Source organism: Drosophila novamexicana, unplaced genomic scaffold (genome assembly GCF_003285875.2).
Source record: "Drosophila novamexicana strain 15010-1031.04,08,12 unplaced genomic scaffold, DnovRS2.1 tig00000108-arrow-pilon, whole genome shotgun sequence".
NCBI lineage: Eukaryota > Metazoa > Arthropoda > Insecta > Diptera > Drosophilidae > Drosophila > Drosophila novamexicana.
In genome coordinates this window covers 2,777,429-2,792,856 of record NW_020824772.1, presented here as the reverse complement: position 1 = coordinate 2,792,856, position 15,428 = coordinate 2,777,429, and the positions used below count along the sequence as shown (strand labels likewise).

At 40.8% G+C, this 15,428-nt stretch overlaps 2 protein-coding genes across 3 annotated transcripts; one reads left to right on the top strand and one right to left on the bottom strand.

Annotated features, from left to right (window-relative positions):
* Positions 1 to 193: 193 nt before the first annotated feature.
* On the top strand, positions 194 to 6,619 carry LOC115771868 (protein hairless). Its single transcript, XM_030717747.1, has 6 exons — positions 194 to 350; positions 1,650 to 2,434; positions 2,576 to 2,749; positions 2,813 to 3,654; positions 3,758 to 5,489; positions 5,551 to 6,619. Exons 2-6 carry the CDS (start codon positions 1,738 to 1,740, stop codon positions 5,577 to 5,579), a joined length of 3,474 nt encoding a protein of 1,157 aa, XP_030573607.1. The 5' UTR covers positions 194 to 350; positions 1,650 to 1,737; the 3' UTR covers positions 5,580 to 6,619.
* Positions 6,620 to 8,759: 2,140 nt separating this feature from the next.
* LOC115771801 (phosphatidylinositol 4,5-bisphosphate 3-kinase catalytic subunit delta isoform) lies at positions 8,760 to 15,348 on the bottom strand. 2 transcript variants are annotated; one of them, XM_030717671.1, is made up of 8 exons: positions 15,140 to 15,348; positions 12,279 to 14,292; positions 12,004 to 12,210; positions 11,358 to 11,945; positions 10,987 to 11,293; positions 10,750 to 10,920; positions 10,562 to 10,681; positions 8,760 to 10,500 (listed from the first exon to the last, which is right to left on the bottom strand). In XM_030717671.1, the coding sequence occupies exons 2-8, from the start codon at positions 13,985 to 13,987 to the stop codon at positions 10,372 to 10,374; spliced, it is 3,231 nt and encodes a 1,076-aa protein (XP_030573531.1). In that variant the 5' UTR covers positions 13,988 to 14,292; positions 15,140 to 15,348; the 3' UTR covers positions 8,760 to 10,371. The 2 variants fall into 2 exon arrangements, with proteins under 2 accessions (XP_030573531.1, XP_030573532.1); XM_030717672.1 differs by lacking the exon at positions 15,140 to 15,348 and having other exon boundaries at positions 12,279 to 15,108.
* Positions 15,349 to 15,428: the final 80 nt, after the last annotated feature.

Genomic DNA, 15,428 nt, shown 5'->3' with positions numbered 1-15,428 from the left:
GTTTTAAATTGTGCGCACAATTTTGCATAGCTTAGTTGGCAACGCCATCATCTGCATTGTTGATATTAATAAAAACATCGATATTTATAGCATTTGTGAGCTCAGAAATATCGTATGCACATTTAATCATCGATATTTGCAATCGATATCAACTTCCCTACCGTCTGTGCTTGAGCACTGCGTTTTTCGTTGATAATTTTTTAAAATTAAGTTTTAACGTATTTATTTAGTAATTTATTCGTTTAAAATAGTTGCAAAGTGCTTAACAAAGATACCACAACGTTTTGCTTTATATTTTATGTACTTTCGTGTGCGCGCTTTGTGTGAAAATGTGAAAAACATTGCCGAAGGTATTGGTAATTGGAGAACGTTTTTTCTATTATTTTATCTCCTCCTCTTCCGCTTCGTTTTGTGTGGTGCTACGCTCTTTGTGCTCCTGCTCCCTCCAACCAAATGCGTGCTAATTGTTAGTGTGTGTGAAAATAAATAACAAAAAAGGTGCGCACTGCAAATAAAGCTGAAACCCAAAATGCAAATGTGTCTTTACCAATAACTAATTGTTGAGTTTCCAACAACATGAAAATGATAGCAGACGCTCCCCCAATACGGTGCCGAGCTGGCATATTTTGCTGCGCGACGCCGTCAATTTGTGGGATAATCAACGGCCGCGAACTACTCGCTCTGTGCAAGGAATTTACAACAACAAAAACAATGTTTTGTGCGCGCTTAGAGAACAATAATGAAATGTGCAACTATAGATTTACAAGTTATACTGATATGAAGCGAGCTCGTTGAGTAGGCAACAAATTTCGTTGTGAGTTACACAGCATCTTTAAACATATGGCAGTACATATGTGTACGTATGTATATGTCCGAAGTCCAATGGGACGTATTGATAACCATATTTGTGATTATGCGTAGATTTTATTATTTTTTTTTATTAATTATCGTGCTTTAACTATATGCCGGCTGCGTGCTACAAGTAACTGTAATTGTTATTGCAACGGTATCTGTTGATTGTAATTAAAAGTTTTCAATTGTTCATAACCTAGGACACATTCCATAGTGCGCTTGTTGTTGTTGCACATAAAGCAACCATGCATGTAAATTCAAACGTACGCTTAAATTAAAAATTAAACAAAATGGCAGTTGGTGGAGCACGCAGCAACGTTCTTGGGTGTGAGCGCCGGACACTCGCTCAGAGAGAGAGAGAGAGAGAGCGAGAGAGAGAGAGAGGCGAACGAGTGAAGTAGCGAGTGTTGCTCGTGTCTTGAGTTAACGTGGAAAGTGTTTGTCTGTGTAAAAACATGTGTGTATGTGTAGGGTATGTTGTGTGTGTATGAATGTGTGTGTAACAAAGTGTGGAGTAAGAAGATGGAGCACAAGATATATAAAAACAAAATGCGAGCGTGTGAAAACAAGAATAAATACGACAATATAATACTCAAAAACATTTTTAATTGTTTGTATTTTAGTGTTTCTCAACAGCAGTGAATATAACTGTTGTGTGCATCAACAGTGACGACAAATGTGTGAAACTGTGTGTGTGAGTGTGCATGTATGCTGAAAGAAAAACAACACACAAATAGGAAAAAATCAAACCTAGAAGAAACAGAAACAGAAACAGCCAAATATATATGTATATATAGAGATTGATGTAAAGTATAGCGGCAACAAAACAGCATAACTAATGTACGGCGTAAAAATGCTGCAGCTACTGCTGGTACGGCTGAAAAAATGACCGATGAGCGCAACGGTAACGGCAATAAGAGCAATATCCACAGCAGCAACAGCAGTCCGACGAGCATCGCCAGCACCAGCACTAGCCACAACAACAACAACAGTAGTAGTAGCGGTAACAGTACAAGCGGCAGCAGCAACAACAACAACGAGCTCTTAATTGCAGAGGCGGCTGCAAAGTTTTTACTCAAAAATGGTATAAACGGCACAAACACAGCAGCAGCAGCAGCGGCGGCAACACTGCTAACAGCAGCTGCAGCTGCTGTCACATTTCAACTGCCCGCCGCACCAGAGCTGAAGCCAACATCAGCAGCAGCACCGACACCATCAGCAACAACTTTAGCTACATCCTCATCAGCAGCAACATCCAATGGCACCACGCCCACAATATCATCGACTAAAACTAACAGCAGCAGCAACAGTAGCAGCTCAAGTCTCACTATGGCGACAGCCTCTGCTACGGCGCTCCTTGCCGCCGCTGCCGGCGTTGCAGCTCCAAAAGCAACCGCCGATGTTATGGCCGGTGTACTGGACTACAGCGCACTGAATGGGCCCAGTGCCACCGCCACAAAGAGCAGCAAATTTGGCGGTACAGGCAACGGAAGCAGTAGCTTTGATATGGGCAGGCATCCGATATCAACGCACAGCAACAATAGCATGTCCGGCTATGGAGGACGGCTGCAGTTTTTTAAAGGTCAGTAAAGAAGTCGCCATATTTCCGAGTCCAGGCGGACACTGCACAAAACCAATACACTCTATATAGACGTTTGTTTATTTTATCTTACCTGCTCTTTTTATTTCAAACAATATTTAAAACATCCGCTATATTTTGCAGATGGTAAATTTATATTGGAATTGGCACGTGCTAAGGATGGCGATAAGAATGGTTGGGTATCAGTGCCGCGCAAGCCATTTCGTACTCCATCGGCAGCTACATCGGCTACGGTAACGCCCACGTCGGCAGTGACAACAACGTATCCAAAGAACGAGAATTCCACATCGTTAAGCTGTAAGTGGGCCAGAGCTATAAACCTATGCAAGAGTTCAATCTTAACAAATTTTATGATTGCAGTTTCGGATGACAATAGCTCCATACAGTCATCGCCTTGGCAGCGTGACCAACCCTGGAAGCAGACGCGACCGCGTCGTGGCATCTCCAAAGAACTGTCGCTCTTCTACCAGCGTCCCAGGTACAATGTGCTTAGCCAAAGTGCGCGACAGGCTGCAATGCGTAAGCGACGTCGTCCGTACGAGCAAACGCTCGCTAGCGAGGATCATCATTCGATCTTTGAGCGTGTTTCCACGCACGAAAATGGCGATGAGACGCTAAAGGCTATTGAAGCTGATGCAAAAGCGGCGGAAAAACAGCCGGATGAGATTAAAGCAGTAGCGATCAAAGAGGAGCTGAATGAGGACAAGACAGAGTCGGAATCAAAGCCATGTTCCAATGCAAGTAATGATTCGAATATTGATGCAGTTAAAGCGGAGGCAACCATGGAGAAAATGAACACAAGCGAAGATGAGGATGCTATGTCGGTGACAGTGGACGACGTGACGGCCCCAACGAGCGATAGCTTGGTAAACGGCAGTGCGAGTGAACTGAATGGCGATCTCAAGGCCCACACAAAGTGTGAGGCAGGTAGCGAGATTGACACAAGGACATCAGCAGCAGCAGCATCAACATCAACGATGAAGACGACAGACATAAGACTTAAAAAGCAGAAACCCAGAGCTAAGCTCAATAGCATCATACAGAAACTAATTGATGGCGTGCCTGCGCGCCTCGAGCAATTGTCAAAGACACCAGCGACGGCGGCAACAGCATCAGCAATGGCGTCAACAGCAGAGCGAAGCAGCAGCAACAGCAGCGGTGGCGGAGCCATCGGTAGTCTAAGTCACTCCTTGGCGCACAAGGTACGTGACCAGTTCGCATTTGTTTCTTTACGAATAAGAAACTACTCTAGTTTATGAATATTCTTTAGTTTTCCCGGCGCATAATATATCTATTGATTTCCAGGTCTCGCCGCCATCGTCGGCAGCGGCTGCCAGCCGTCTAGTCGAATATCATCATCAGCATGTGTCTCCGCGCAAGCGAATATTGCGTGAATTCGAGAAGGTATCGCTGGAGGATAACAATGGTTGCGTGAACAATGGTAGTGGGGTAGCTGGAGGCAGTAGCGGCGGTGCCGGTGGTAAGCGTAGCCGCGCCAAAGGCAGTTCAACAACCGGCGCAGTAGCTAGTAAGTCGATGCCCATGAATCTGGCACCGCCACAGGCCAAAGCGCTGACCACGGCCACAACTACAACAACGGCAGTAGCAGCAGTGGCTGCCCCAACGCAGCCAACCCGACTGAATAGCTCCTATAGCATACATTCGCTGCTGGGCGGCAGCGGTAGCAGCTCCTCCTCGAAGAAGAGCCACGATCAGCCGGCCACAATAATCAGCAATGTGCATCATCCGCATCATCATTCATTGTACGCCAGCTCCGCAAGCTATCCACGCGCGCTGCTCAACTCACCCAAGTCACCGGAAACGGGCAGTAGCAACGGCGGCAAATCACCGTCACATGCGGTCAGCAAGAAGCAACGTTCGCCGCCTTATGCCGCTGCGGGATCACCGCTGCCTATCGACTATGGACGACGCACGCCCCCAGACAGCTATAAGTTGGCACAGGCGCATGCACAGCATCTACAGCATCATTCCTTCTATGCGCCTTATGTAGGCGCTGCTGTTTCGCCGCACATTCCACAGGCAGGCGGCGGCGGCACGCGTGATCTGCTATCGCCACCGCGCTCATCGAGCGCTTCGCCACGTGAGCCTGCCGCCACTGCCAATACGCCGCACCGCACTGTGCCCAAGAAGACTGCATCGATACGACGCGAATTCGCCTCACCAACGGCAAGCAATAGCAATAGCAGCAACACAGCGAACAGTTGCCCCTCGCCAGGCGAGCGCAGCACATCGTCGCCGGAACGGCGGCATCTTCAACTGCAGCGTGGCTCGCCTAGCGCTGCTGCGGCTGCAGCTGCTGGGTCGCCCTTGCACTATTACATGTATCCGCCGACGCAGCTGAATGGAAGCGGTACGGCTAGTCCGCATGGAATAGCAACCAATGCAACACCTACAACAAGCAGTGCAGCAGTGGCCGCTGCTGCTGCGGCTGCTGCAGCTGCATACATTCCATCGGTAGTCTCGCCCTCGCTCTACCATCCGTACATATCGACGCTTGCCGCGCTGCGGCATAATCCGCTGTGGGTGCAGCATTATCAGGCGGGTGCATCGCCACTGCTGCCACCACCGCCACCACATCCACATTCGCACCCACAGACGAGTACCGCGGTCGGAGCGCGATTATCGCCACAATCGCCGTATCATCCTTTTGGCTACAATAATGTGAATGCGGCTGCCGTGGCCGCCGCAGCGGCTGCGGCAGCCTCTGCTTTTGGGCAGCCAACATCGAATCCGCATTTGGGACATCCAACGCATCCAGCGGCGATAGCACATCATAATACGCCGCCTACACATTTGGCCGAGCACAGAACGCACACGCCAAAACTGACTGATATTTGTACTGACCAAATGTCTGCAGCATCCAGTCATCGCACCACCGTCTCCAGCTCATCGGGCAGCTCTAGTGCGTCCGTAACGTCTGCAGGTGCAGCGCACGGTGGCGGTGTCAGCAGCGGCCCCGACTCAGTACAATCCGAAATGTTTCAAAATAATAGTCTAAGGAATGAACTAAGTTCAGGTGAGCCCCATTGAGAGATATACAAAGTTCAGATATATAAATTAATTTTCATTAATTTCAGACTTACCACTGAATCTGTCAAAACACTGAGACATACGTGCCCCCACTCCAGCATTCCCCATGGCCCCTTCCATCCCAGCTGCTTCAGTGTCTGTGGGCAACCCTTCGAGTTAAGTACATTATTGCACTAGTAGCGCTTAAGATGACATTCAAACCACACTACACACATAAAATTATAACATAAGTTAGCTGCTATTTATTAGTTGTAACTCAATTGTTTTGCATTAAGTTAGCTAGGGTTTATTCTAAGGCCGAGAGACAATTCAAACAACAACAACAAAAAATAGGAAACTACGAGTTCATCGAAATAAATTTTAGAATGTTTTCAAAACCGTTCGAAAACTATTTATGCAATCAGTTAGGAGTATAAATAATCAACTAAATTATTTGGCCGACATATTCAATAACCAAACTTAAGAGTAAATTTATATAATATATATATATGTATATATATATATTTTTTTTTAAATTCCCATAGGATGCACGTCTTAAAGAATCTCAAAAAATATTTAAATGCCGTCATATCAATGTCCAGTTGCAACAAACAAAACAAAAAAAAACATTTGTTTCAACTGCTCATTGAGAACTCGGGCATAAGATTTCTTATCAAAACATTTCCTTGAAACAGACTGAACCTTAAAATTTTTAGAGAGAAAACAAAAAACGGTAATAAATTTAACATATACGACTGCATCTTACTTTTATATGCATGTGTGTATGTAAGAAAACACTTTGAAAATAAGAAAAACTTACAAAAAAAAGCAAATCAGATTTTTAAAGAATGCGTGTGCCTTTGAACATGAAAATAAATCTAGGGATTAAAAACGGAGAGTAATGTACCACGAAAAAACTACTTACAAATTGAAATATTCACACATATACAAAACTATTAACATGCATGTTATTCTAAACTGCATGCTTAACGGTATACCATACAAATGAGGTCCAAAATACAGATGCAAATTTCAAACAATTGACACTCGATTTTGTATTAAGTCCTGGCCATACTTATATTTTTTTAACATATCTTGCAATTAATCATTCTAGTAATCTCTTAATTCTTAAAATTGCAAATGAATCTATAGCAAAATATTTTTGATTATATTTTGCTATGTTTTCATTTGATAAAAATACTATAAAATATATAGATATTTCAAATATATTATATTTAATTGAAAAGTTCAAGATTAAAGCTTGTTTGAATTGATCTTAATCCTTTCAATTGAAAGCACAGAGAATTTTCCTGTATGGCTGTACTTAATATAAAATGGTCAATATCGCCAACACTAGAATTGCAAAAATGTACAAAAAGAATGCTACGTCTATATATACAGAAAATATTTACAAGAAACACAGACCTATATTTCGTACAACTGAAACTAATACAAATAAATGAAAAAAATATATATTCCTAAAAGTAAAAAAGACAAAAATATTTCTCATATTTTCTAAATTATTTATATAACACAAATGACTATTTATATGTTATGCTATAAGTAAAAATAGTTGTAATATTTGTAAATACAGTATTTTTACACAGACAACCATGTAAGAGCAACAGCAACAAATGAGTAAACAAATAACCCATATTTTTAATAATATACAACTATTTTTTTAGAGGATATTAACTTGATATATTGATGTATACACAATAATAAAATCTAAACGATTCCGTAACCTAAATATTTCCCAATGAACGCTAACATGTTATTCATAGTTAGCGTTACGTAAAATATAGATTCAACATAATATCAAAAATCCTTGAATTGTTCCACATAGGGTCTATAATATTTTTTTTAAATCATAATATCGGTACTGTGTACAACGTTTTTGTTTGATGAAATTGTAGCGTTGTTTTGAATATTTTTCATCCATTTGTTTATATGTAGATCGCTGGCAACGTCGATTTTTAAATGTACTGTGTGCATTTCAGACGCTGTTTGGCGAGGTTTCAAATACTAGAACCGCGAACCTAACTGAAAAACGCGCGATAGGGTTATATAGTATAGTAAATACATATTGAATACTGCGTCGTCTATATGGTCATGAGATGAGTGTAAAGTAAATCGGAAACAAAACTAGTTTTAAAACAAATAATATATTTTATATACATACATAAAACTGAAACTGAATTATTGATGTCAAATAAAATTTATACTAAATGATTTATAAAAACTATTGCGGCATTTCTAGATATTCCTTGATTTACCTTAATATTTAATGCATAAGAATATTTGCAAATATTTTCCACAAGTGGTAAGTTTAAAAGCTTCATTTTAAAAAACTTGTATTTTCCTAGACCCCTAGAATACTACCAAAGATAATTCAAATACTCTGATGTTGCTAATTTTTGAAGCACATGGAGCGAAAAAGCTTTACACGTACGATCTACGTAAAGTATTTTTCGGCCTATTCCGAGATTATGTTTTCATAAATTGTGTACTGAGCTTGGAGTCAGGAGAGAATGGATAACTTTTAAGCCGATGATGGTATTTAAAAACCTATTTAAATTGATCTATGGATTATATTATTATATGAGATATAATTTAAATTAAGATATATCAAAATAACTTTATTTACTTGTATTTAAATGAGGAGGTTTTGTCGCCTTGGTTGGAGGTCAGGGTTCGAATTGTCCGGTAGTCATTATGCGCCTATATTTATCCATACCCTAACCAGCTTTTAATATAAATTTTGTAAACAGTCAATTAGTTTAACCTTAACTCTCATATCACTCATTTACTTTATATAAAAAGCTTTTAGGGTATTAAAATATTGAGTACCTACCTTGCAGCAAAATCAAGAAATTATGATCTTCCCACAGAGTATATAAGATTTAAACATTACGTTTATATGAGGATGATGTAAAGGCTATCAGCCGAAATATACTGCATCTATACTTGAACATCGCGATTCAAATAAGTGATATGTAAATATAATTTTGGGAGAGGTCATGGTCGGCGCAAGTAAACTACTAAAATTGGTTTTTTCAGTAGCGACATTGAATCCAGTGATAAAAGCATGAACAAACATGCTTTTGTGTGTACACACATCCCATCCATGTGCAAATTGCAATTGGGGACAGGGCGAATTAATGTCTTAGTAGGTATTTATATTGTCTTTGATATTATAATATGTATAAGTTTCTTTGCAAATAATTGTATTTGCATCGTCTAAAATTAACTCTACTTTAAGAAAACACAATCGATATTGGTGTTGCATACAGTCTATTGAAGAAGCACATTTTATTTAATTTTGTTGTATGTTTCGGTTACATCACCTTTACATATGTATATATGTTGTGTATGCATGCTTACATTTATGAATTACCCGGCGTAATTAATATATTTGTTGCAATTGTTTTTCATGTATATATGTACTTAGTTCCTTTGAATTGCTTTCATCATTCATTCATATATATATAAAATGCGTTATAAGATAAGCATAAGATTACAAAAACCATTAGACAAAAAAATATTGTTTCTTGCGATTGCATCAAAAGAGAATAATTGGAGTATAGTATAATAACTTATAATTTACAATAAGTTACAAACTTAAATTTAATACATATAATAATAGGATACATTCAGTATAATTTGTATATGTCAGTGGTTTTTGTGTATGGGGGCATTTGTAAGAAATCAAAGCCAATTGAAGAACAAAAAAAACTTGAAAACATTTGTTACAATTTGACAAAAAAAAAATGAATAGGAGCAGTGTGGAACAACAGAAGCATATAGACAGTTTGTATATATTAATATATTGGGTATTTGTGTTTGTAAATTGGCCTAAAATAGTGAACACATAGTTTTAACTCAGTTAAATGGTTTATATAAAAAATTGTACTACAACTTTTCAGGAAACGGAAACACAGAAATGTGGACAAAAAGTTACAGTAGCTGCGGATTTTCTGTTTTAAGATAAATTGGTCAGCGGCTTATCTGAATTGGGTGAAGTAAGCCCTACATCTTTCTGGCTGCATTTGTAATTAAATGCAAGTGGATTCCGATAGAATGAAGTCTTCTTCTTGGGTCACATCAAAATCATGACCTTTTTTATTTTAAGTCACAAGAAGGATCACTTCATTAAAGATCAGACCTATAATAATCCTCATGCAATGCTTACAATACAAGCACAATTTTGTGTTCTCCCAATTAATCAATAATACACAACATTTGCAGTGTATGCCATATCCTGAATATGATGTATAATTTTCTGTCAGATCCACGCTTTCAAAAAACACACCGAGATTATCATATTTCAAAAAACCATAAAACACAAAAGGTGTTTTTGATGTTGCTTGTTATTGCAACAAAATTAGAAAAAAAAACAATAGAGTACATAATAACCTAAATAATTATTATAAGCGTACAACTTAACCAATGCAAAAAAGTTAGACGCTTAGATTAAATATATATAATAATAGGATACATTCATCATAATTTGTATAGGTGTGGGTAAATCAAGCAACAAAAGAACGAAATTATTTGGAAACACTTTTACAAGTTGAAAACAAAACATTACAGAAAAGAAAAAATTGTTGGAGCACTTATGGGGCGACAGAAGCGTATGGGCTGATAACCTTTCTAATAGTGTAAGTGTGTGGGTGTGTATTGGCCTTATATAGTGAATACATAGTTTTGAACTCGGTATTATGTATTATATAAAAAATTGTACTACGCCTCATCCGGAAACGGAAACATAGAAATGTAGACCGAAAAGTAACAGGAGCTGCGGATTGTGAGGGAGTGTGTCTGTCTGTGTGCATTTGTTTTTATCTCGCAATAAAAAATTATAGTCGTCTGCTACTGCGTTTTGTAGTTTACTGTTTGTTGTTTTTAGAGAAATTGTGCGAGGCCCAATTGAGTGAGGTCTTCCACGAATTGGCCAAAGCTTCACTGAATTTTGCCTGGAAATGTTTGCGCGCATTTTCCTCCGTGTAATCCAGCACCTGTTCAAATATATGTTAGATGCGTACGGAATGTGCAATATAATTAAACTGCAAGGCTTACCAAAGTCTCACGTAAATAGTTTAAATCCTTTTCGGAGGACAGTTCCGGCAGTCCCGTTGAAATCATCATTGAGAACAGCGATAGTATAAGGCAGCCGTGTTTGCGTAATATTAAAAATGCCTAAAGTATATTAGAGAAGTTGTTTCTTAGATGTTGTTAACTAGAACCTGAACGATGTTGCAACTTACACGCTCGCACAAAGTCTGAAAATAACAAAACTCCTTTGCCTCGCGATCGATACAGCCCTTGTTAATGACGTAGACAAAGTCGTGTGTAAGCACAAAGGGCACACGTTCCCGACGCACGCCAAACTTCTCCTTAAAGTGGCCCAAAATGTGGCCAAAGTCAATATGGAAGAGCTTTTGAAAGGGTAATATGTATAGCATGATTACTTTTACATACAAAATGTGATCTTATTTGCTTACCTGTCCATTGCGCTTAACCATGATATTGTCAGAATGACGATCGGCCACGCCCAGCACGTATGTGGCAACGCAGTATCCAGCACAGCTGAGCGTAAACTCGTTAATGGCCTTGTTAAGTTTCTCGGGCGCCTTGTTGTGCTCCTTAAGCCAGCTGTAGAGCGAGCCCTTCTTAAATGGCGAAGTTGCCGAAAACATGCCCTTTTCCTTTTGTATATTCGCAATTGTCTCCGAATGACGCACCACTTCAATCATGCCCAAACGTTGCTCCATGCTGATGCAGTTGTAGATGTTCATGCGCAAATCCAATCTATCAAAACAGATATATTTGAATTATTAATAAATCTCTTAACTACTTTCAATCTACCACGCACCCTTCACGCTTCCACAACTGATCCATGACGCGGAGCATTTGCAATGTAAGCATGTCCTGGCGCAGATCATCGCCGTTTTTGAATATAATGTACACATCGTTGGCTGTCTGATCGACGTTTTCGAAAACCACCCAGAGTGGTCGCATCTTGCTGTCCATCACCTTGCATTTATCGGGCGTCACGCGACTGCATCTGAAGCTTGGATTTAAGGGGTTTTGGATATTTTGGAAGACGCCGTTATTGTGCTCGTTGCGCAGGAACTTCTGAAGTACGTTGCGCACTTTTTCCTTGCTGCCCTTCTTAGCTATCACGGATCCCTGCTTAAGCTTTTCTAGTACTTCGAGCTGTTTGCGCAGCGGTTTCACATGCTGCTTGCAACCTTTAAGGTAAGCTTCCAGAAGCAGGCCAAAGCGAGTCTGCATGCAGGGCGTTTGCATTTCGGATCGCAGATGCCAGAAAAAGTAATGTCCTATGCGCTGATTACGCAAGGCTCGCTCCAGCAAAAATATAACCAGATCGTTCTCCAAATACGACTCGTGCCTAATGGCCTGCACCAGCTGCAGTAGGTACAACAGCAGATCCTCATCCCTGCGAGGAAATATACAGAAATTAAAGAGCATTTTGTACGATCACAATGGGGACTTACTTGAGATTATGCAGACACTTGATAGCAAATCCGCGCACTGCTGGATCGGGAAAGGCATAATCTAGCAGCTCCAGCGAGCGTTCGATGGAGATTAGCGGCCACTGCTTGAGCAGATACCAAATGTCGGCCACATCATCGCGGTCTTTCCAGTAGACGCAGTGCAGCAACACGGGCAGATCTTCTGGAAATTCGCGCAAAATATCGTTTCTGAAAACATAAATTATGATAAGTATACAGTAAGTCGATTGAAGATTACGCAACCTTAGTTAACTCACTTGCGCTCCCATATGGTATTGCGATCCTGATCGACCATTTCGTAGATTTTATCTTTGCCCGAATAATTGGCTAGCAGGACACCGAGGAGCGTTTTCTCAGTGTCTGCCATTGGCTGTTGCTTATCGCGGTTGGCACGATCTTCTGCATATTGTAGCACCTCTTCCTCGCTTGGGTAGCAGACATCTTCATTGCTGCTGTCGTTGGCGCCCTGGTGGAATGTCAGATGCACCATGGCGCAACCGTCTTTGCGCGGATTCGACTCGACAGTGCCCAGAGGATAAAAGACATCATCCGATTGTATATCGTCGGCATAGGTCCAGGTGTATAGCGTTTGCCGTCCCTTACGCAATTGGTTCTTGTAGTCAAAAAGCGTGGTATTGACCCAAGCCAATGGATTATTATTGTAAAACACATCCTTGAGCGTGCTGCTGTTATTAGAAGATTTTTTCGAACGCGACATTTTGGTTACTTCAAACACCACAATACACAGACGCGTCATGCGCGGCAGGTTACGCATTTGTATATCGAATTCCATTACATTATCATCAAATTGAAAGTCTTGTGAACTGCCACAACTGGATGCATCAACGCTGCGCTGGGCACACAGCTTGCGCTTGCCGTGGTAGAGCCCAACATGGACACCCACTTTAAAGGCGCGTGCTCGATCAAAGTTGACATTGGTGACGCCATGTAGTGTTAATGTAAAGTTAACCTCCTCCAAATCCCACAACATAGTAATGGGCTTCTGCAGTGTAGCTGTGGTTTGCCGATCCGGCTTTGGTGGGCTCTTAAGGCCCAGACTTTGCTCACTGTAATGATTGATGTAGGACTCGAGCCGCAGCACCGACTGCAGAACCACATTCGGCACCGCCGCATCGGAGAGCGCCTCTTGTATGTACAGGAACTGTATCAGTGGGTGATCACCAAACAGATACTCATCCCGGCCGCTCACCTTGAGTATATAGTCGGCGGCACGATCGTTCATCTTCATCTGCGAACGATTCATCTTCTGCAGTGTGCTGTCGATCAATGAGAGCGGTGTATCGTTCTCCACCACGGACAACGTGAACGTGCTCTGATCGTTCTCGTTCTTGACGGCAATAAGAAATGCTGAGCTCGGATGTCGTTGTCGTATGAGTTCCGGCATGGTTGTCGAGTTGGCCAGCCGCAGTGGATGCTCGTAAAGTAAACGCTGCTGCCACGAATATTTCGATCGCTCTATTTTGATGTTATCGCAGATTAATGCCACTTTTGTACGAAAGTGATCCACCTCCGGTGTGCCCTGAGTGTTCTGATGATCGAACGACTTGCCAATTATATCAGTTACCATTTTGGTCAGCTCATAGTCGCTGGAAAAGGTTGTCGTATCCGTGCGTTCACCCAGACTCAACAGTCCAAAGTAGGGCTGCACCTCAAACAGACGCTTCGTCTCGTCCGTATATGGTTCGATGGTGTAGTGCGAGATGCCATATACCAGATAATCGCAGGCATCCTTAATCAAATAGCCCAATGGGCCACATTTTGCCTGTGTCACCATTTCCACTTTAACCTCGCGTATGGTGGCCGTTGATTTGGCGACCAAATAGAGCATCAGCCCGTTAGGCATCAGGCATGTTAGATGGACAACGTCTGGCGGATCGTACTTCCAGAGATCAATTGCGAATCTGCTGCACATGTATTTGTCCTTTGAAAATGTCATATCGGCCATAGCTTATTTTCGATATATTTTAACTATATTTTAAATATATGTACATATGTACTTATAATTAAAGTAGCTACTCTCTCTCTCTCTCTCTCTCTGTCTCTGGCGCCTTTTGTCGCACTCTCTTGATCTTTCGCTTGTAAAAGACAATTGTTTCGCGTGCAGTATCGATTCTGTTTTTCCTTGTTATCAGCAAATTTTCCTTTAATTCTTGTTGGCGTTGGTGCACATATTAAGTGCATATTGCTGTTGTTTTTGTTACTTTGCAGCTCCTCTTTCCATTCAAATTAACGTCGCAGCCAGCGCGTTCTCTGTATGGGAAATAAATCAAAAGGTGGCGCCGAGTTATTGCAAAAGCAAACAGATGGAAATTAGCCGCCCACTTTGATAAGATGGCAGCGATTTAGAATTTATATGTACATATATCGCACTTGGAAAATCTTTGATATGTTTAAATTGGCTTTAATTCTAACATTCTGAAATAAAATGTTATATTTTAAAAGATAATGGGCTTGGTAAACGAAACTTAACAGCAAAGTGTAGATGAATAAATTAAAAAAAATCTGTAGAATAAACAATAGAAGAGCAGATTTCATTGACTGAACTCGTAAATTTTGACATTTTAGCTCGCCGTATGGATTAAAGCTCCAAAAAGATTGACTTTATATTTAGTATGATTCATACATTATAGCTACAAATATGCACAGCGGGGAGGGGTTGCGGCGGCGACAATGGCAATGGCGAACAAGTCAAAAAATAAATTTGAAAATTGTATGGCGAAGTTGGCATACTCTATGCGCTGGCCAAAGTTACAATCCATTAGTATTTAAAGTCCCCTTTTTTTTTATCTCAAACATAGTTTAGATTAACAACCAAATGCACTTTATGTCGAAATTTTTACGGCCAACATTTGCGCACTACGGCATCATTGTCCCCAGTTGCAGCACAAAGCAGTTGTACTGCATACGGGTAAGGGCAAAGAGTCCATTAAGTTACGCGGCACGGCACGGCCTTTGACGTCGAAGTTGCATCTGTAAGTCGCGGAACTTTCAAGTGATTATTGCATAGAACATAACAAAACGCAATTAAACTTTACAGCTGATTAATTTCTAATACATTTCAAACTTTTCCATTTGTTTTTATTGTTGTTTTTATTACCGAGTCTGTCTTCGCACACACGCATGACACACACATCCACGCATATAAATATGTACATATATAGTATATGTTTTTTGGGTGTGAGCTGCGCAAGCTGTGACCCGTTCAACGTTGCCCGCACGCGGGCAAACACAAAATACTACTGCAGCACAAAAAACGCAGTTAAACCGTTAATATTGTATTTTTTAAACTTTTTATTCTTCTTTTTATTTTGATGGCCTCTTTTCTCCTTGTTTACTTGTTGAAATAAATCCAGTGCTGTATAGGTGCGATATTTCTCAACGATGCA